Here is a 22,614-nt window from a genome sequence, read left to right as displayed (position 1 = left end):
ACAAAGAGCTCAAAGCACCCCTTTCCCTCCCTCAAGCTGATGGCAAGGACACTTATCCCATAAGACTGTTAAACAAAGAAAATGTTTTATAAAATGAAATAACTGATTTTTCACACAGCTGTAGAGCACCACTGCACAGCCAGCTCCAACGCTTGGCCACGGCTTTGCTAGCAATGCAGCAACTGAAACTGCACTCACAGTCTGTGAGCATTACCCACACTGCATTTCCTGCAGCCCAGGCCCAGCACTTTTCTTCAGAATTTTTATTCCTAAGAGTCCACAGTTACAGATGAACAAAGCACGGATTTGCCATTCTTGCAAGATTTCCTACATTTTTGACTGATGTTGGCACCTTCAATCATATCTGCACACAGGCTGAGCAACTGAGAGGATGGGAGAATGCTGAGCAGCAAGGCGAATGAATCTCAGACAGATTTTTTGAAAGGTACAAATGAGAGCTGGTGCTTTAAAAATAGCATCGACTGTACTTCTACAGCACATATCCTCTGAGGAATTCATTCTGAGCACAGCAGCTTGTCACTCCCCCCCTGAGGCAGGCGTTCTCATACAGATGTGGATACCCAGGCTCAAAGAACCACAGTGTGGTCCAGGCTTTCCTAGCAGAAAGTCAGAAATGAGTTAAAAATCCAAGGATGTGCCTACATATCTGTTACTCACACTATACTTCATGGTATGTGCATCGAAAGGACTACTAGGCGTAACAACTTCAACTATCCTTTTTTAAAACACTTCAGTGACTGCAAACCTACAGGTCTGTATTGTAAGCTGCTGAACCCAAGGCAACAAGGCAACAAGTGCCGGGCAGCTGTCTGCCTACATCCAATGGTGCTCCAGTAATAAGTCTGGAGAAAGAATCACACTTGATAGGTGAGGGCCCAACCTGAAGAGCTTAGAATATGCTTGTTGTTGGCAGATGTATGCCAGAAAATAGCACGAGGTGTTGCATTAGGGATGTGGGAGACTGAGAAGCCAGTGTTGTGGCACTTCCTTGCTTGCAAGCCCTGTAGCAGAGATTCTTTAAAGCCAACAAGAATGGAAGGACACAATTACTGAGCTGGCAAGAGTAACATTTTTCCCCTGAATTGAGGGCTTAGGGAGGCTGTAGTGGAGTTCAGGGACCTGGTGGCACAGCAATACCTTGTGGAAAGGTCATTGGTGAGACACTGCAGGGAGCCGACTGCAGGAATTAGGGCTCCCCAGGCAAAAGACATAAGAAGCTCACTGAAAGGACAAGTGCCCAGAAAGGAGCTGCAGGATGAAATGAAACTGATACAGAGCAGCAATTGTTTGTACATCCACAGGACAGTGCTGTGCTAGAAACCCGGCAATAAGCTATAGACCAAAGAGGCAAATCCCTGAGCCCATGGGGAAGGCTTTGGATTGAGGCTTTGCTTTTGAAGAGCTCCAAAAGCAGAAGTTTACTTTGGATGAAGGGGAATATTCTCCTATATATAGCAGAACAGCCAAGGCAGTAGCTGTGGCAGAAAAATAAGTTCAGAGCTGCAAGCAAAATATGGGCAATCCAGGTTTAACTGCCAAAGTCAACACCTGCCCTGTGGTGAGAGCCCTGGAGGCAGGAGGCATCGCTAAGGCGTGACCCCTACAACGAGGGAGAGGGGTTTCCTCTGCTGAATGCTTAATTCAGGCGGGTTTCTAGAGATGAATGAAAATTGCATGCCATAAGGGAGGGCCAGGAATAGAAAGCCCATGTGGGGGAAGAATGCTCTAGATGTAGAGAATACATCTCCAAGAGTTTTTATCATTCTTATTTTGCACCTACTATCAACAATAATAAGGAAGGAGCTTACTGAACAGCCTTTTCAATCCCTAAGCAATGCATCCAGAGATTAGGAGCAGAGAGCAGTGGGCAGCTCGAGAAAAGCTGTTCAACAAATGTAGAGGCATGCATAATAAGATTACTGAATTGGAGTTGCATGTTTTCAAGGATAAACGTGATATTATTGCACTGGCAAAGACATAGTAGGAACAAGGTGAAAGATGAGAAATAGCCTGCCAGAGCTGTGGGACTGCTGCAGCTGAGCTCCCAACAGGACAGGAGCAAGGGAGAAGTGGAGACAATGAAGAGAAGCAGCTCCCCATGAGCAGAGAGGAAGAGCATATCCTACTTGACATGCAGATATGCAGAGCAGCTTTTTGCAAAGTGGGTGATGTCATCATGTTTTTCTCAGCCTTCAGGACAGCAAGAGAAAAATAGATTGCATAGGAGTCTACAAGACAAGCAGGCTTTTCCCCCTGCCCCCCTCTCTGCAAAACTAATTGCTTAAATATTGATCAGGAAAATAATTTGAAAGGGCTAAAAGAAGGAAGGACTTCTTTTCCTCCTCAGAGGCAAAAAGGGTAATGTTCTTGCAAGCTGCTGGAAAGATCCAAGTGTTCAGAGGATTTCCAATACTATATGAGCTAATTAAGGTGTTGAGTTGGTCTGGTTTGGTTTTTTTGCTCATACAGGAAAGCAAACAATTGAAGTTTGAGGTTTTTCAGAATGCCCTGAAGTCTGACTGGATTTACAACTGTGCTGGCTGTCCCAGGGGGCAAGAGTGCCCACCAGGCATACAAAATCACAGGCCCTAACTAGTGCAATTAGTGAGAACAGCAGCTATGGCAGGGACTTTCACTCTGGAAATCTGGATTTTGGCTGGCAGAAACCGGCAGCCTAGGTTTAGCCTTAGTGAGGGAAAGCACAGTGAAGATAAATCCCCAAACCAGAGTGCTGGAGGACTGCTAGTCACTGCTGCCCTAACACAGACACTGAGTCCTGAGAAAAAGCAGCAGTTGCTTGGCTTCTGGAGAGGTGTTTTTCTTTCTTGTGAAAGATACAAAGGAAAAAAATCCATCTAACAAAATGTAGTAACTATCTCAGAAAATATCTGTACCTCATCTTCATCTGGAAGAAATCTAGACAGATGTGAGCACCAGGAAGTCCTTCATTGTTACAGATGTGTTTTGTGAGTAAACCAAAGCAGAGAAGGAATGCTATCGAGGGCAAAACAAACAAAAACCTTGAAGCAGATTGGGAAAAAAAAAAAAGGTAGAAATAAAAATAATAAAGCAAGAACATGCAAAGATAACAGTCACAGGAAGAGGAGGGAGCACTCACAAAGATTTCAGTGAATATTTCTCAGGGATATATGGGAAGCAGGAGAAACTGATCCTTGAAAGTATCTTGCAAGGTTAGAAAGAGAGAAATGAAAAAATGTACCAAACAAATGTCAATTAAATGAAATATCTTCAAATATATGTTTATTTTTTGCTTTGATATGGAGTCTCCATGCTGAGTTTTGTGCATGAATTTTCCCCACTGGGTGAAGTGAGCCCAGCAGTGCCTCAAAGTAAAGCTGATTGCAGGGTGAGATGATTCGTGTGCCTGTTGCAAGGGTGCAGGGTGGGTCACAAGGTGGCAATCCTAGGGCTTCAGCAGCTGCCTGGTTCTTCATCGCAAGGCTCTCAAGGAATGTGCATTATGAAGTCTATCAAAGCATTGTCTTTGGTTATATATGAGGTGTAACACTGGATCTAAGTCATCACTTGCCAGGAGGTGGTTAGTTTAAAACTCAGATTGATTAGTCAAAAGATATGGCTAAATCCCCTCTAGACAATGGAGCAGTATATACATATAACGTATTAAGGGCTGGGGGATTCTTCTTTCCTTATTTTAACATCCTTTTCCACCCAGAGGTACATCATGTATGATTCCTTTTTAAAACAAACAAGCAAAGAAGTCCCACACTCTTAGAATTTTAATGGTCCCAGGATGACCATGAGAAGTTCTGCAGTATGCTGTTATGGAGGAGTCTGGTTAGATGTTAGCAAGAAAATCTGCCTAGGAGTTGGACTACATTGCATGGCTTCCTAGAACTCTAATTGGTTTAGAGATAAATAAGCATTTGTAGTCATTTTATAAATTCCTTACAGAGAACATGAAGGGTGCCTGTACCTGCTACATTTAAATGGAGAAAACAAACAAACAAACAAACAAACAAAAAAAAAAAACCAAAACCCAGAACCAAAAAACTTCTGCACTGAGTGGCACAAGTCTGAAGAAAAAGAATAAGCAAAAAGAAAATAATCTGGGGGAACACCTATGGTAGGTTATTCAGTGCCAGTCATTAAACCTCAGAAGAGTTTACTTCATTCCTTTCCTACAAAAAGGGTTTTAGCTCCCAGACCTGGCAAAGCAAATCAAATCTGACTTTAGGAGATAGAAGCTCCTGGAGACCCATAGCCTCAGCAATAGTTCTCCACTGAACAGACAGCTTCTGGCCAGATTCTCCCAGCTACCAGGCAGAGGATCAGATTTAGAAAATGCAGCCTGGGCACAGCTGGTCAGGTCAGATAGTGGGTCAGGCTGCCAAGTCTCTCTCTGCTCTCTTCCATCAGAAGATGAAGATTGTGTTCAGCCTATTCAATATGTGGAATGAATTCTCATGAAGGTGAAAGGGCGTACTCTGTCAGGAGAGAAAAGCTTTCCACCAGCAGGGAGAAAAATAGGCAAAGAATAGGCTTACCAGCTCTTCTGTCCCTGCCTGGTTAGCTGATTGTTCATCATGCTTATTTGCTTTGCTACAGTTGAAATGGGTAGAAATCTGTGTTTGAGAACTGCTGAAGTATTTGAGGTCTGATAACATAGAGCAACCATTTTCATTACAGTAACCAAGTCACAGAATGGTACCTTTAAATGGGAAGGATAATAATGCATTACAGATTCACTTTCAATTAATCCAATGCCTGCAATGCTGAATGCACTTAGTCCGTGAATTTTCTCAGAAAATGAAGCAAGAGTGTATTTCACTTATAAATCACAAAAGACACTTATTTGGCAAGAACGACCCCCTGCTCATATACTATAAATCGTGAACATCAACAGTCTCTAATGGATTTTGAGTCAGTGCCACATACAGCAAAGCCCGGGGCCTGTGTTTCAGGATTCCAGGACTGTGCCAAAGAAGCCTTATAAATGATTAATGTATTCAGCACAGTGTCATCTGTGCCATTGGAGAGAAAAAGACATTCAGGGGCTCCGTTTGTCATTAAAAAAGTGATAATCAGTTCAGCAGCAGACCATGGCTCTCCTTTCCCCTGCCAGAATAAACCATTAAGCTCCAGACTTAATAAAATCCCTCCCCAAAACTTCACACATGTTCTTCATTCATGGTGTGCAACACTGCAGTAAGAGAAAAGACGTGAAAACAGACTTTTTCTTTCCCTAAGCAAACCTCCAAATTCAGACTTCCAAGGGGACAGAGTTGGGGTTTGCACTTGGAAATGTATGTTCAATATGGGGTTACATTGCATAGGTGGCTGGGGCCTCTTTCTACTTGGTTGTCAGTACACAGACAATACAAGTTTTGGTCCCTTCTGCTCAGTCACTCACGCTTCCCAGTTATCCATCCCGCAGTTTTCAATCTCTTCCCCGCTACTTTTATCCCCATGGTTACTGAATCAGTGTGTTCACAGAGATTTTCCTCACTAAAGAATGTGACTAACATGAGACAGCTAAATTATCAGAGCCAATTCCAACACTGGTTTTTCCTAGCAAGGATCTTATCTTCCAAACGCTTTCAAATAGATCTGTTGCACTGGCACCAACTTCAGAGTAAGCAGTGCTGCAACTATTGATAGGGTCAGAGCCACAGAAGCACTGTACATAGAGACCTAAAATAGTCTGGAATCTGGTAAATGATGAAATTTAAATGCTAGGTTTAGCAAAAAAAAAAAAAAAAAAAAGTAACCCCTAGAAGGGAACCCATTATTTCCTGATAAGACCTGGCTCTAGGAGTTCAAGTAGATTTCCTCTTTTAAGAAATAGTTTGGCTGAGCAGTAGGATACAGATGTTTTAGGGCCCCAAGAAATCTCTGTTACACAATGCTTCAAGACAGACCAACAAAAAACAAATCTACTAATCTCCAGCCACAGCAACCAGCATATGCTGACCCAGGGGTCACTGGAGCTGTTCTCACACTGTCCAGTCTAGGCTGCCCTCAGGGTAGAGCAAACTGAATCTCTTCCAAACCACCAAAAATATATACATTAAGCCTCATTCACACTTGCGAGGTCTCTCTCCCCTGTACTCATAGCATCTATACAGCCACAATTGCTGAAACCCTAAAGCCAGGGTAGCAAGTTGACACCTCAGGTAAGCATCATCACAGTCATGAGCCAGCATACACAAGACTTAAGAAGAAACGTGGAAGTCTTACCTTGGCCGCTACGGAGGAGTTGGGCTTCTCCAGGAGGTCCCAGAGCTTTTTCCTTTTGTCAGCGCAGCAAGTGTTATCAAATTCCTCCCCTTCCCTTTCCCTCAATGTCTCAGCTTCTCTTTTCAGCTCCTCATTCATCTGCTCCTTCTTCTGATGGTAGCGGGCCTGGCAGCAGGACTCCAGGTAGATCTCATCCACCCCCCAGTAGTCCAGCTCTTGGCTGAAGGACAAGGCGCACATCTCCTCCATCATGTGCAGCTTGCCAGTACGGTAGAAGTTCAAGATTGAGGTGAATGCCCCCGGGTGCCTGTCAAAGAAGTACTCATTCTCCTCCAGGTTGTAGTCATCACAGATCTCCATGAGGGAGTCGTGTGTGTTGCAGTCTCTAAGCTTACCCAGCCTGGTCCGTGGCAACCTGTCCAAGGTCCGCCAGAGAACCTCGTGGGCCAGCCCCCCCACATTGAGCTTGACCCTGCGGGAGCAGGCCTTGCTCCTGACGATCTCCGTGGGGTCCGGAGGCAAAGAGGTAGTAGAGCGAGATCCATGCTTATTCATCCCCAGAGGCATCGCTGGTCCCCCTCAGGCTGGATGCTCCAAGGTGCGGTGTGGGGCAGGGCGTGCGGGGGCCGGCTCTCCTCACCTCTCCTTCCCCTCCATGCCCCAGAGCTGCAAGAGAAGCCAACCATGGGTCCCTGCCCGCTGACCTCCGCTCCCGCGGGCCGCCTGCCCGCCGGCCTTATCCCCGCCCGGGGCAGCCCGGCCCCGCTAATCTGCTCAGGGGGAGGCGGCGGCGCTGTCCGCCCTCGCGGTGCTGAACCCCTCTCCGCGCCCCGCTCGGGCGGGCGGCCTCGGGCAGGCGCTGTCCGCGCCCGCGGTGCTGAAGGCCGCCCGCTCCCACGTGGCGGAGCGGCGGCTACCGCCGAGCTCCCCCGGGCGGCGGCCGGGTGCTGCCCTCTCTCCCGGTGGATCCCAGGCTCTGCCCGGGAGGGTTGTCTGTACACCTCGTCCAGAGAGCTAAGGAGGCTGGGCACGGCTTCAGCAGCCTCTTCTGAGAAAGGGCTGTCTGGGAGCTGCTGAGTTAAAGTGAGCTCCCCCGAGCACCGCTCGGCGCTGCTCCCCAAAAGGCGCCCGGCCGTTAGCCACGGCTGCGCTGGTACGTTGTTTCCCATCCCGAAGAGACAGGACAGGAGCGCGCCGGCCCAACCACCGACAGTCTCCGAGTGCTCAGACCCGCCGTTCCCTCGCGCAATGAGGCCCTACTGGACAGCAGGCACAATACCCCGCGTGCCCCCACGACCCACCCGGGCAACTTTTCCCGCTCTGCCCGGCCGTGGAGGCGGCAGGTGGGAGCAGAGGCTTTTATAACTGCAGCCTTGCAAATTTCCCCGAGGAAAGCTCTGTGAACGAGAAAGAGCGAGTATTTCCAGTCACTCTAACGACGCACTCTACCTCCCTGGGCTACCCAGGGACGCCTCCCCATACCCCACGCAGCCCTCTGCATAACAGGAAAATCAACGAAAATGGGAATAAGAACCACCCCCGAGCATTCATTGCAAAGCCAGTGCCTTATAACAGCCCCAAGCACTGTTGCTTACACAAGATGGCACGAAGAGAAATCTCGGCGCAGAAAGGAACGGCTTTCTCCCTGCTCATCCAGCACGGCGCCGGGGCTCTGCCCCTCTCCCCATCGATGTGGGTGCCCCCACGCCGATAGCGAAACCCCAACGCTGCCCTCAGCCCTTCCGCGGGGCCGCTCCCGGCCGCAGCCCCACGCGGGAGAGGGCTCCGCTCTTCCGGCCCGAACCTACCTCCTCCTGCGGGCTCCCAGCGAGGCGGCGCGGGGCTGTGCGGGACCGAGGGCGGCTACATCGTGCGTCGGGGTGGGCAGCCGGGATGGCCCCGCTCGCATCCCCCCGCGGGCAGCCTCGAGGCGGAGGGATGGCGGCCGCGCTCCCGTCTGGCCACGGAGTCCGGGGGGCGGGGGGAAGGGAAGCGAGGTAAATCGGATCCCTCGGCAGGAAGCTTTCCAAGGCCTTCCTTCGGCTGCGGCTCCTCGCTCCTGCCTGCCGTCAACTCCGAAGCCGCATCTGCCCCCTTCCCCCACCCTTCTCTTGGTGAAGACACAAAGGAAAGCTTCGGTACTTCCTTCTGCTGCCTCGAAACGGAGATCAACAAGTCTAGTCTGAACCTCCAGCTTTTCCCTGCAATTCTGTCCCGGAGTTGTTTGGAGTGAATTGGAAGTTGGGGGTGGAAGAGAGGAAGGCAGCTCCACCGTGAGCTGGGATGCAGCATTGCAGGGAAGGTTAACGCTTTCCTGACCTGGCCCCGCCGCCCCGGGGCTGATTTACAGCGAGTGAAGCGCCTGGACCAGATCTAATACCGAGAGGAGAGCTGTAGCATCCTTCTGTAGCAGTAGGACTCTTCCCACCATCCTCCAGCTCCCGGTGGTATCATCCGTGAAAGCGGGAGAAGGGATTGGTGCCAGGAGAAAAACGACAAGCAGAGTGTGCTGATAAGCCCAGCAGGGCTGTTATTGCTTTCTAGGCCCTGCTTGCTGAGCTAGGAGCAGCTGAGCTCTGTGAAGCTGCACATCTTCATGCAAGGAGTGAGCTGGGCCATCAACCTCGCGCTAGCAACCTCTCATCAAAGGGAAAGCCTGCACTTAGAATTGTTACATGTTTTTGCAGATAGAGATGGGAGGAATAATAACAGATTTCTGATCTGATCTCTATGAAATAGAGCGTCTGCTAACCAGAAAATACAGCATTCAAAGTATCCTTTTAGCACTCTGTTCTCTTTCCCCTCCAACAGGGGAAAATGGGTCTCAGCAGGAGCCAGTACCTTCATTAGCATTACTTAATGGGTACATTAGCACTACTTAATGCAGCTCACCTGCTTACACAGGTGTAGCAGAGGTACACAGCTCTGTTCGTTAGCCTTTTCTCCCCTTTGCATTGATTGGTCGTGCCTCTTGGGTGCTGTAGTGACAATTCCTACTATGAGGTTTTTAAACCATGAACCTGGTGTATATGTGATTAACCTGAGAAAGACTTCTCCCTATTTCATATGCTTCTCCCATTGCCTTGTGTATGCAATAGCACTGTTATGCTACTATTTTTGGTGTTTGAATGTCCATACCTGTTTTAGAGATGACCTTCTGAAATCTCAATGAGTTTTTTTGGGTTTTTATTGGTATTTATTTTTAATTTTTTTCTCCAGACTTTCTTATAAGGAGAAGTGAATCACTTTTGCAGTTGGGGAAATAAAGGCACAGAAAATCATTTAGTATGGAGATGTGAGAAAAGTTTGGGAATGAATCCTATTGACAAGCCCATCCCACCTCTTCTGAAGTAGCTCCTTCAGTCCAAGAAAACCTGCAATCAGTATCCAGAGCACTTTGGCTCTCTTCTTACTTTCCCTTCATTTCACCCCTACATCCTACTTTACTTCCCTTACAATAGAGATGAAAATTCCTGGTTAGGGCTGTGAAGTTAAATCTGTAAATGGTTATGAAGTGTCTTGAAACTTCCAGCTGGCAGTGCTGTATGAGAGCAGGTTATTTGTTTGTTAGCACTGGCATCTAGGGCACATTATCTCCTGTTGTGACAAATGGACACCACTCTTCTGCAGGAAGAGAATGGTTGGAGGGAAAATGACAAGTAGCCTAATACAGGGACATGCATCAGATTCAATACAGCTAAATCACAGGGAGAGAAGCAATTCATTTTTATTTGCAAGGCATTTGTATCTTTCCACATCACTCTTGCTACACTGCCCATGTCACTCACATGGTCTGGCAAGAGGCTGGGGAACCAGCCACGGAGAGGGGACACAAAAGGGCAGCATGGAGGCACTGCTGCTGCACTGTTCACCCTTCCACACTCTCCTTGCCAGTATGAAGGCTTATGCTTGAGCCTCAGGTAGAACTGCAGGAGGGCACCCTGCAGATGGCTGTGCCTGGAGTGATCCGGGAGCCTGGATGAGAGGAGAGAATGTTCCCAGCCCCAGGATGTCCATTCTCTGCAGCACTTCTTGTTCCATGGCTGGTGAGCTTGTCAGCAAGGGGCAGTGCAGGCCTGAGGATGCAGAAATGTGCTGTCTGCTCTCTCTTCTCCAAGGTTATCTAACCCACTCTTGCTTTAGATATTCCTTTTGATTAATATTTTTGTACCCTGAGCTTTTCCAAACTTTATTTATGGTTTGTTATTTCCACAGCTTATGGAGCCAGCCAAATGCTTGAATGCAGCCCATGGCAAACCATCTTCCTGCCTGCAAATTATAGCTGTTATTGACAAGGAAATACTATAAACCTCAAGTAATTAAGGGAAAATGCACAGAGTATGACACAAATGTGTTCCCCAGGGCTCATAAGCAGTGGTATATACAGACTTGAATTTAACCTGCCAGGCAGAAGAGTTTGGAAGGCACTGTTTCTCAGACCACAACATGGCCATACAGCACACAATGGCGGTAACGGGATGATGTCTGGACTAGATAATTTTAGTGGTCTTTTCCAACCTTGATGATTCTGTGATTTTATGACAGCAAAGCAGACAGAGCCTAGATGTGACAATATCCCTCTGCAGTGCCTCCTCTGCCTGCATAAAGAGAGGCATCACATCTTCACAAACACCCACACTGCACAGCAGTCCAGCATCTCCTGTCCATCCTCTGAAGCAGGAGAGGAGACTGATTTGCATCACTGAACTGGTCACGGGTGAACTAGTGGCTGTGAGAAAGAAAGGCTCCTTGCACACAAACAAGCCTGCAGCTGTCACAGCAATGGCATTTGGAACAATGGGCTTCCAGCAGAGAGCGGCACTGCAGCTTTGGTGGCTCATGAGTTTTGGCTGGTTCCCGATGCTGAGGGATGCTGGTTTTCATATCCTAAATTGAGTTAGAAGTTGTAACAATAACCCATATTGTTTTCACAGCCCAGGGCCCTGTGCTTGTTCTTATGAGTGGCAAAGGCTGTCATGCAATGAGCTGTCTCAGTTCCAGTGCTTCCTATTATGCCCCTTTAAGGATTCCCTTGGTTTCCAGGGATTTTCTTTCCAGCGAAGAAACACTTAAGATATAATGGAGATTTCTTTTATAGTCCAAAATCCTTTCCCTTAAATGGGAAAGAAAATTATCAGTTTTCTTGGCAGAGGTCTCTAATAAGCGTTGAAAAGTGCAGAAGGAACTGAGACGAATGGGGCAGAGTGACTGAACTACTGAGAGCCCAAGAGCATGAAAATAGTGGAATACTAGGGAAAAATGCTGGAAGCAACCAGCAAAATACAATCCAAAAGTGAAACATAAGTGCTGTGCCCTCCTTAGAAAAGCCAAGCAGAGCCTGGATGTCAACGTCAGCAACAGCTGGGCTCCATCATCGTTACATTCTCTGTTGTGAAATCTGCACTGGAAGGGTTTCACATGAAGCTCATGGTGCTGTGGGGGGAACAGGCTCTGCTGCGTGGGGCAGGTTTGCCTGCTATTCTCTGGCCCTAGGCTTCACCCCCAGCATGCCCTCTACTACCCCAGCTCTTTCTCACACCATGGGACAGGAGAGCCATTCCCGAATTGTTCATTTACATTTTTAAGTTCATACCAGTTGGTGCAAATAACAGAGCCTCTGCCAGCATTCTGAGGTCCTCAGAGAGGTACTGGAGGATGCGGGAGAGCTGCTGGGCTGCCTGCAAGAGGTGAAGGGAAGAAGGGCAGAGAGGTCTCAGCAGGGACCAGGAGTAGAGAGCAAACAATCCTTGACAGAGGGCAGAGTCTCTGCAGACTCAGATTTGGATGAGAAAGAAACTGGTGAGGGCAGACCTCTTGTATCTAGGGCAGAGTAGCCGCATGGGCACTGAGTCCTGAAAGGACCTGAAGATTTCAGCTCACCCAAACTTGGGTAGGAAACATGCCAATACAAATACAGGGAACTGTATGGTTCTGATTCCCCCAAAGAACACTTAGAGCTATCCCTTTGGCTCCAGTATTCTGCCCTTCCCAGGAGGTGCATTTCCACCCCTGCAGCCATTAAGCAGCCTCACTGTGCTCGCTAACCACAAGTGCACGCATCAATGCTCTTCTTCCTGGGGATGGCTCTGCCAGACCCACTCTGTTCTCCCTTCCTGTACGGCCAGCCTATTCCTCAAGGTGGGTGTGCAAAACACCACCACCTTCCACATCTACCTCATTCGCATCAGGTCTAAAGCTAAAGGCTGTTTCATGGAGGAAGAAAACACAGACTTTTCTGCTAGCTGACAAACAAATGTCCCCAAAAGGGTGATTTGTCCCATCGCCCCTCTTCTAGGAAATCTCCAAAATGATTTGAGAAATGGACTTTTTTTCCTACCTGTCAATACCATAGATCAAATCTTTGGGATCTTGTCTCAAAACAGTGCTTGGTCCCCTAGGGATGCTGTTTCCCCACACACGTGCCCCTGTTCACTGCACGGGGATTGGACCAGAAGATTTTTAAAGGTCCCTTCCAACTCCTATGATTCTATGATTCTGTGCAGGGATTGTGGAAATGCTTTGTCTTCACCTCTTGTGCTGCTTGCGCAAGGCTGGCACAGAGGCACAAGCAGCTTCCTGTAATATGTTATCTAACATTTAGCTTTAAGCACTGGATTCTGTAAAGCAATTTGCCTTGCTGTATTATTCAGCAACCAGGAATTTATTAGGTCCCCAAGGGCTGGTGGCTCCTATTCATCACCCAGCATCCATCAGGACGGAGCCACATCTATCAGCTGTGAGGTGGAGCAGTGACCTCTCACAGGGGTGACCAAACACTTACCTGTGCCATCCACCTTGCAGCCAGGCTCCTAGGAGTGAGAACTGCTCTGCTCCCACATACACAGAGCCTGAAAGGATGCTCCAGCTGGGGAGCAATTTCAGATGTTTCCTGGGAGGCAACACCACAACATCCTCTTTCACACTGAAGGAAATTGAGACAGAAGGATTAAAGCAACCTGCCAAAAGCTGTGTGGGATGGAGGATGAATGAGCAGCGAAATGCATTCTAAATCTTAACAGATATCCCTTGGTGATTCTGCCAGGACTCTGCCTCACCACCATTGCATGTGGTGGAACGCTCTGCTCAGAGGCTCCCCCCAGCAACAGCTGTCTCCAGGCTCACACACCTCGAGGAGGGCAATGCTGGTGGTGCTACAAAGACATTGAACTTCTTGTTTCTCTTTTTTTTTTTCCCCTGAAGAACTGGCAGTAAGAGCTGAAAACTCTGCATGAAGTCAGCCCTTCTTGGCCGCTCCCTGCTCCTATTTGCCCTCAGCTTTGAGGAAATGCCCTCCTCCTTCATTCTTCCTTTTTGGTCATTCAACAGTAATTAATGCTGGAGCTGCAAAGGAGTCAGAAAGCCTCATGCAGAGTAACACAAGGACGGCCCTCAGATCTACTTCCAAGCAGACATTTAATGCCATGGCCAGGACTGGGGGCTGGCCTCCCCTGGGAGCGGGGGGATTTTGGTGACGCTTGGATACAGCTGCAGGAATCCCATGAATTGCCCATGGGAAGGGTCCCTTCCTGCCTTACTTGGGTTACTTTGCATCTGTAACATGTATTTAATAAAATACATTTTAATTCTCAGGATTACGAAGATCACTTTAAAGCAGCTTATCGCTTTAAAGTAACTTTTCTCCTTTCCTGGTCTTCTCCCCAAAGTGTTTGTGGGCAATGCAGAAGGCTGCATTAAGCCATTCTTGAAGGCTTTCTTAGATTAAACTTCTTCACATGGGACAGAACTGCTCTCCACGCATTTCAATGAGCTCTCCCCAGCCTGCCCTTTCCCTGCTAACTCCCAGCACTCACTAACCAAAATGAGCAAACTGGATGTAATCCTACAACACAACACAGCAATTACCCATCCCAAATGAGCTCTGGGGGAGAAGAGGAGAATGCTGAGAGCAGAGCAGTACCCACAGGGAGCACAGAGCAGGACTATAACCCTGGCTGAAGGCCTTCACCATAGCTGAATCTATTCCCCACCACCAACTACTTCAGATTTGGGCACTCAGGTTTCCAAAAGCCTTACAGCAAAACCCTTAATGCAACACCTGCCCCAACCACTCCTGCTCTCTTGAGACTGCCAATTCCTGGTGTGATTAAATATCCAAGAAGTGCAACTATTCAGAAGTGAAGGTTTACTCTCATCTTGGAACTCCTAGCAATGAAGTGCTCTATAAAGCATTTTACTGTCCAAACTCCTCACATAAAACACAGAATTAAGAGTTTTGGTAAATGCTTAATCTGTGACAAGCAACCACAATGCAGCTTTCCCATACAACCCATTGGCCCTCCTCTGTGAGAGGGGCAGCAGATCTGTCTGGGAGTCACCACCCACACCCCCACCAGGCCTGAAGGGACACTCAGCAGGACCCAGCTGCACCTGTGGCAGCCAGAAATCATCATCACCTGTTTCTAACAAGATGCCTTATTTGACACAGGTCACAGCTGTCACCAGCTAGGTGATGGTTGCTGTGCTCAGAGGCAACTCTGTTCTGGTGCCACTGCTGTCCTCATCACTCCATTATCCTCCTCCATCTCTCAAACTGCAATCTTCGTACAGATTCCTACAGTACATAACAAATGAGGCTGCACTTCCTATTCCTAGCATTTAGGCTATGCCATCCCAACAACTGAAGCAATAACAATAACAGGGATTCTTCAGGATTAGAATCATAGAATCACTAAGGTTGGAAAAGACCTAAAAGATCACCCAGTCCAACCGTTCACCTATTCCCAATAGCTCCTACTAAACCATGTCCCTCAACACAACATCCAGTCTTTCCTTGAACACCTCCAGGGTCGGTGATTCCACCACCTCCCTGGGCAGTCCATTCCAGTGCCTGACCACCCTTTCTGAAAAGTAATACTTCCTCATGTCCAGCCTGAATCTCCCCTGCCGTAGCTTGAAGCCATTCCCCCTGGTCCTATCACTAATGACACGAGAGAAGAGGCCGACCCCCAGCTCACTACAACCTCCCTTCAGGAAGTTATAGAGAGCAATGAGGTCTCCCCTGAGCCTCCTCTTCTCCAGGCTGAACATTCCCAGCTCCTTCAGCCTCTCCTCATACGGCCTGTGTTCCAGACCCCTCACCAGCTTTGTTGCCCTCCTTTGAACACGTTCCAGGGCCTCAATATCTTTCTTGCAGTGAGGGGCCCAAAACTGGACACAGTACTCGAGGTGCGGCCTCACAAGTGCTGAATATAGGGGAACAATCACCTCTCTGCTCCTGCTTGCAACACTGTTTCTGATGCAAGCCAGGATGCCATTGGCCTTCTTGGCCACCTGGGCACACTGTCGGCTCATGTTCAGCCGAGCATCAATCAATACCCCCAGGTCCATTTCCTCTACGCAGTCCTCCAGCCACACCGCCCCAAGCCTGTAGCGTCGCCTGGGGTTGTTGTGGCCGAAGTGTAGGACCTGGCATTTGGCCTTGTTGAAACTCATCCCATTGGCTCCAGCCCAGCTCTCCAGCCTGTCCAGATCCCTCTGTAGGGCCTCGCTACCCCCAGGCAGATCCACACTTCCATCCGATTTGGTGTCATCTGCAAATTTATTGAGGGTGCACTCGATGCCCTCATCGAGGTCATCAATAAAGATATTGAAGAGGACAGGCCCCAGCACCGACCCCTGGGGAACACCACTCACGACCGGTCGCCAGCTGGATTTGACTCCATTCACCACCACTCTCTGTGCCTGGCCCTCCAGCCAGCTCCTTACCCAGCCAAGAGTGTACCCATCCAAGCCTCTGGCTGCCAGCTTCTGCAGGAGAATGCTGTGGGAGACAGTGTCAAAGGCTTTGCTGAAGTCCATGTAGACCACATCAACAGCCTTTCCTTCATCCACCAGATGGGTCACTAGATCATAGAAGGAGATCAGGTTGGTCAAACAGGACCTGCCCTTCATGAACCCATGCTGGCTAGGCCTGATCCCCCGGTCACCCTGCACATGCCGCATGATCTCCCTCAAGACAATCTGCTCCATAACCTTCCCTGGCACCGAGGTAAGGCTGACAGGCCTGTAGTTCCCCGGATCCTCCTTACGACCTTTCTTATAAATGGGAGTCACATTGGCAAGCCTCCAGTCTTCTGGGACCTCACCAGTCAACAAGGAGCGCTGACAGATGATGGAAAGTGGCTCGGCTATCACCTCCGCCAGTTCCCTCAGCACTCTCGGATGGATCTCATCTGGCCCCATCGACTTGTGACAGTCCAGCTGGAGCAGTAGGTCTCTGACTGTTTCTTTCAGAATCACAGGGGGGTTAGTGTGCTCCCCAACCGAGATTACCAGGTCAGAGAGAGGGGTATCCTGAGGATAACTGGTCTGACTTTTAAAGACAGACGTAAAGAAGGCATTCAGAACCTCCGCCTTTTCCTTATCCTCAGTGGTCACATTCCCAGCCTCATCCAGCAAAGAGTGGATATTCTCCTTTGTCCTCCTCTTACTGTTAATGTATTTATAAAAGAGTTTCTTATTCCTTTTCACACCAGCGGCTAGGTTAAATTCAAGCTGGGCTTTTGCCTTTCTGATTTCACCTCTACACATCCTAACAACTTCCCTGCATTCATTTTGAGTAGCCTGTCCCTCTTTCCACAGGCGGTAGATTCTCTTTTTCTCCCGGAGCCTCAGGAATAGCTCCCTATTCATCCACGCTGGTCTTCTTCCCCGCCGGCTCATTTTGCAGCTCAGGGGGACTGCCTGCTCCTGCGCCCTTAAGACTTCCTTCTTGAAGAGCAACCAGCTCTCTTGGACCCCTTTGCTCGCTAAGACTGAATGCCAGGGGACTCCCCCTATTAGTCCCTTGAACAATTCAAAGTCCGCCCTCCTGAAGTCCAAGGTAGCAGTATTACTATTCCCCCTCCAGGCTCCACCATGAATCACGAAGTCTATCATTTCATGATCACTCTGTCCAAGATTACCATCATAGAGGTTCTTATTTCAAGGGAGGTATCAGCTACCTGCCTTTGTACATTAAACAAAAAAATTTAAAAGGGCCAGTTATCTACACCCCAGCAAGTCAGGATTTCCCAGGTGTATAATCAATGGATATCAAGATGTTACAACCACGATATAATCAAGAGAGTTAGGCAAAGTAGACAATGATAACAAAAGAGAATAAAATGGAAGGCTTACCCTTTGGCTGGACTCAGCATAAAACACCAATAGAGACAAGCTCCAAAAGAGATCCTTCCCCTCTGGTAGCCAGCTCTTCAATAGGTCTAGGAGGGGTGCAGCCAGGCTCCACCCCTTCCGGCAGCACAGGTGAATTGCCTTCACCTGTGCTCCTCTGGCTGGCTCATGGCTCGCCTCAGGTGATCAATCAGAGGTTCAGGCTGTGACTCAGTAGTTCCCATACACCAGGACACTCCCAAACTTCTCTGCCATCATATCTGAAGAACAAGTAGCTGTTGTCCTTGTTCACTTATTGGAAGATTCTTCACATCTTGCACGCATTCAGTACCATGCTGCATGCTGGGGCATAAGGAATGTGGAGATGTGCCCCCTGTGGCTGTGCCACCTCTGGGGAGAGATGCTGGCACTGCCAGCAGTCCCTCTTTCACTTGGAGCAGCTGAGGAACACAGCAGACAGGTGATTCAAATAGAGATGCACTGTTAAAAGCATAATTATCAAACTTATACATTTCCTTCTGAGTAATAAACACAAGTGTGGTACCCTGTAATAAAAGCTGAATTGGCTTTAAGCTTTCATAATGATGGCTTTTGGATGGCTCAGCTCTTCTGCTGCCATCAGAGTCCCCAGGGAGCCATGGGATGGCACAGCCAGAGCACACATCCCGGTGCAGCCAAACTGGGAGTGAAGTGAGACACTGAGCACAACGTTAGGGTCACTGCCCTGGGTTAACTTAGCAAACAACCCTGCTGTCAGCATTCATCTCCTAAATTCTTTCAGGTCCAGATGGGCTGTGTGCCAGTGGGCTGGAATGCCAAGGCTCAGCTGCTTACAGCCGTGATGGGAATTAGTATCGCTGAATGTAGCGTGAGAGGTTGGTCGAGCTGTAGTGTTTCTTGTTGGAATAAAACCCAGGGAAGTTTGCTTAGTCTAAAGTGTGTGTAGGGTGGCCCTCACGTTATGCATCTTGCAAGTGTTGTAGCAACAGCAGAGATCAGATTTACGCAAGGGAAGGCAACTTTTCTTACTTTCTGGAGGAATTTCTTGGAAATGCTGCTACACATGGATGATTCAAAAGAGGTTGCAGTAACATCATGTCCAAGCTTTTTCTTGGTTGTCCAAGGAAACCAGGTGCCAGGCCTCGTGCTTGCTGTGTTGGATTCAATGCTTATCGTGTACATCCAGGTGGTGGCTTACAGTAGCACCTCAGGCTGTGTTCTGGGAGGAACACAAGCCATGTCAGCACTCTCCTGACTGACACAACTGTCTTGCTTGCAAGGGGCTGCTGTCTGTATGCTGCGGGCACACCTCACCTGCTCTGACTTCAGTGTGGTGCTCCATGGTGCCATTTAAGCCCTCTGCCCCCCTGGTGCGTGCTGCCACGCAGTCACAGAGCTCGGGCTCTCAGGGTTCTGGAAGTCAACGGCTGGTTTCTCCAGCCAACCCCTTCCTCATTCCCCGTCCCTGTTTTGCACTGGGATTCCAGGCTTACGGTTTAGCTTCCCGAAAGAAGTAGACACAACAACTGCTCATTTGAGGGTGTGTGGATGTTTATTGGAATGTTTATGCCCAGATCCCCCCGCGCCCTCTCTGTGGCCTCCAGGAGGGCCATCCCAGCGCTGGGATGATTGCAGACTGCTGGGCTCCATGCAGTGCCTGGGTGGCTGGTAGCAGGATGAGCTACAAGTACGGAAGGATGAGCTGGAGCTGCAGGTGGTCTGCTCCAGTAGGGCAGGGAAGTGATGTCAGAAGTGATGGATGAGCTGGAGCTGCAGGTGGTCTGCTCCAGCATGGCAGGGAAGTGATGTCAGAAGTGATGGTCCGTCCCCGTGCTGTTCCCGGCTGAGGTTGGGTCGCCTGCTCACAAGGGGGGCCCGTCGGGGTGCCGTGCGGGCTCTCCGGCGCCCATCCGCCGCTCCCGTGCCACCCGCCTCAGCCACTCGCGGTCCTCCTCCTGCCGCGGCAGTTCTTCAAAGCGGCTGCGCTGGCGGACATCCCCGTGCCACGAGGAGCTGCGCACCAGCCGGCGGGGGGACCTGGAGCGGCTGCGCGGCAGGCTGCATGGTGGGGCGCTGCGGGAGCGGCGGGCAGATCTTGCCTCCCGCCGCTCCCTGGCGCGCTGCAGCTTCCCCTGGGGCGAGCAGGTCGGGGGCCGAGCCGAGGGGCGCCAGTCCAGCCGCTGCTTGGCGAATATTCTCTGCCGGCACAGGGGGCAGCGAGGGCTGTTGGCCGTCCATTCCTCAATGCACTCCCTGCAGAAGATATGCCGGCAGGGCAGAGCGCGGATGGTGTCGCTGACCCGGTCGAGGCAAATCGGGCACCGGTCCTCGCGGGCCTCCACCGGCCAGGCCCACCCCTTCCGCCTGCGGTTGGCAGCCGCCTCCCGGCTCATGGCTGCGGCTGCCCTGGCGCTGTGGGGCTCCAAGGATGGATTCGGAGCCCCAAGGATGGATTTGCTGGAGGCTGCCTCTTGCGGAGGAGTCGGCAGCCTCCGCGCCTCCACTCACAGTCCACTCGCGAGACTCCTGTCACGCACTGGCCAAGTCTCAGTGTGTCGTGCTCTCTCAGGAAGACACGCACACCTCGAGAGTCGCCAGCAAGACTCAAGGAGTGCTGGGCCCGCTGGCTATTTATAGGCACCCGGCCCATTGTGAGATCATGGGCCGACTGTGACCCTGCGATGCCGTTGCCAAGGACGCGCATAGGAGGAGCTTTGCTGTGCGCTTGTTGTGGCGTTGCTATTGTTGGCATTTGCCTGCCCAAGTCCAGCCAAGGACTTTCTGTGGGACATTTTCACAAGTGGTGACAAATAAACGATTGGTTGAAGCAACCAATGGAATGGATTTGGTGTTGCCATTGATCAGTGCCGCAGCTGTGAGCGTGCTGGTGTTTGATAGCCGTGCTAGCAAAGCAAATGCTATCCTGGGTATTTTTCACCAAGAAGGGAAGGGAAGGGGCAGAGCTTAGCAAGAAGGGCTCCCTGTCTTGGTGGGGAAAGAGCAGCACAGCTTCTCTGTTTCTCTTGTCTCCTTAGAATCATAGAATCCTAGAAATACTCAGGTTGGAAGGGACCTCAAGGATCATCAAGTCCAACCGCAGCCTAACCACAGTACCCTAACTCTAGTAACCCTCTGCTAAATCGTATCTCCGAGCACCACATTGAAACGGCTCCTAAACACATCCAGGGACGGTGACTCAACCACCTCCCTGGGGAGCCCATCCCATTGTTTAGCCACCCTTTCTGTAAAGAAGTGTTTCCTAACGTCCAACCTAAACCTAGCTTGGCGCAACTTGAGGCCATTTCCCCTCGTCTTGTCACCTGTCAGCAGTGAGAAGAGACCTACCCCACTCTCACTGTAAGCACCTTTCAGGTACTTCATCTCTCTTCCTGCTATTCCTCTGCACCCTCCAGGACTTTCCCTCACATCCTAGCCTAATCTGTTCCCTTTTGGGGTGACTTTTAACATGTCTTTGGAGGAGGGTCATGAACATCATCGTTGTATATTCTTCTTGGAGTGTGTAATCCTCCTTAGGGCTATGAATTTTAACATTAACTTCAGCCTCCTCCACGTCAGTTGTTAGTCATTAGCTCTTCCTGTCTTATTTATTGGTTGGTTGGGGCCGTACATTGCCTTTCCCTTTTCTGGCCAATGCACTTGCGGAAGGAAGCCTTTGTTAGTCTTCATGTCCCTTGCCAAAGCCGCCTCCAAGCGTGCTTTGCAGAGCGTTGGTGGCCAAGGGGCTTTTCTGCAGGGCTGCAGGGCAGATAGCAAGGCCCGCTGGAAGGCATCGATTGGAGAAAAATAAATCTACAACCAGCAAACTGTTGGTTCAGAAATTGGTTCAGAACTGTTGGCTCTTGTTAAGGTCTTTTGTATTCAGATTTGCCAACATTAAAATTGCTCAGATTGGAATTTTCCGGGCAGTTGTTGACTTCTAATAGGAATCAAAGACAATTTCAAGAAAAGCAGCCATTTTTAGTGATTATGTCAAGAGAAAAGTATCCAGTATTGAGAGAGATGGAGCTGTTATTTAGGGGGAAAAGAAGAAAAAGGTGTAATCCGACATTTACAGATTGCACGTCTCCACAGACAAACTAGGGAGAGAAATCAGGATTCTATGGGAAAGCCTTACTTTTAGCAATTCAGATCAATAAATTGCTTCGTTTTGCAACCCAAATATCCCTCTAATGCAGTAAGCCAGCAGAACAAAATTACACCAATTTAACGAAGAGAGTGAAAGCAATGCTACCATGAAATCAGGAACCTGGGAGCTTTTCCACTATGTTGCACCAGTAAATCCTGTAGTTTGGGACTCTTCCTAATCTATTTTGTAAAAAAACCCAACCCAGTATTTAATTAAAAAGTTAATTTCTAAAAGAATCTGGATAGGTCACTGAGGAATAAACAAATCTAACAGATGGCTTTGATGTGTAACCACATGCAAATACCAAAGGCATCTCATGAGTTGCATATGCAGTGCTTTATCCAACCTGAGGGATTTCAGTGCTGGAAGGGGGCCCTTTGCCACAGCAATAGAGCAGGAATTAATGTGTTTGCCATCCTTGCTAATGGTTCTTTGTGTCAATCCAACTCATACTTTCAGTGAGCAGCATTTGGAACCCCAATGCTGAAGCTCTGAATGGAGCAGAACCAAACCCATTATTAATGGTTACTGACCTCTCACATTGCACTTGCTGGGAGTTTATGCTGCAGCAAAGCTGGCACCATTCCTGGCCCTTGGGACTCACACATAAAGGGAAGCACACTCCATTTATTACTTTGCTACAGGGGAAAGGATGGAGGGGATACAGGGCACAACTCCATCTATATTTAAAGACTGCGTCCAGTTACTATGGCAACAGAGACTCCAATCCCACAGGACGTTGCCCCTGAGCACCTCTGCCAACTCCTGCACAGAACCCAGCTTTGTGCAAGCTGCCGGCCTTTGGCCTCACACTTGTGCTGAAGAACAGATGAGAAAACATCACTCACCCATTTCACTCATGCGTTCACCTGTGTACTCATAAGGCCACACCATCCTGATAGCCAAAAGGACATTGTATTTGCTGAAATTCACAAACAGAAAAGTTGTACGTGAGACACACAAAACAAACCTCACCCTCCCCACTAGTAAAGCTTCAGCTGGAGTCCTGCATTTGGCTTTGGGTTCATCAAGAAAGATGGGATCCAGCTGGCAAGAACCCAGAGGGCAGCAACAGGAGTGACCACAGGTGT

General features: G+C 49.2%; 1 protein-coding gene and 1 long non-coding RNA gene across 2 annotated transcripts in view; both read right to left on the bottom strand.

The window, feature by feature from the left end:
• The window catches only part of KCNB1 (potassium voltage-gated channel subfamily B member 1), a 101,525-nt gene extending 93,454 nt beyond the window's left edge, over positions 1–8,071 (bottom strand). Inside the window, exons 1-2 of the mRNA XM_042884826.1 lie at positions 8,049–8,071; positions 6,241–6,906 (exon numbers count right to left, since the gene is read on the bottom strand). Of these exons, the coding sequence (XP_042740760.1) occupies positions 6,241–6,807 (567 nt within the window). The 5' untranslated portion in view covers positions 6,808–6,906; positions 8,049–8,071. The remainder of the gene's footprint in view (positions 1–6,240; positions 6,907–8,048) is intronic.
• Positions 8,072–10,448: 2,377 nt separating this feature from the next.
• LOC122187295 lies at positions 10,449–17,400 on the bottom strand. The gene is made up of 3 exons (XR_006181277.1): positions 17,380–17,400; positions 11,834–11,918; positions 10,449–10,509 (listed from the first exon to the last, which is right to left on the bottom strand). It is a non-coding gene; the product is annotated as an uncharacterized LOC122187295 (long non-coding RNA).
• Between the last annotated feature and the right edge of the window lie 5,214 nt (positions 17,401–22,614).

This window comes from Lagopus leucura, unplaced genomic scaffold, assembly GCF_019238085.1.
Source record: "Lagopus leucura isolate 7727_CA_CO unplaced genomic scaffold, USGS_WTPT01 Super-Scaffold_100045, whole genome shotgun sequence".
Lineage (NCBI taxonomy): Eukaryota > Metazoa > Chordata > Aves > Galliformes > Phasianidae > Lagopus > Lagopus leucura.
This window is presented reverse-complemented; position numbering and strand designations above follow the sequence as displayed.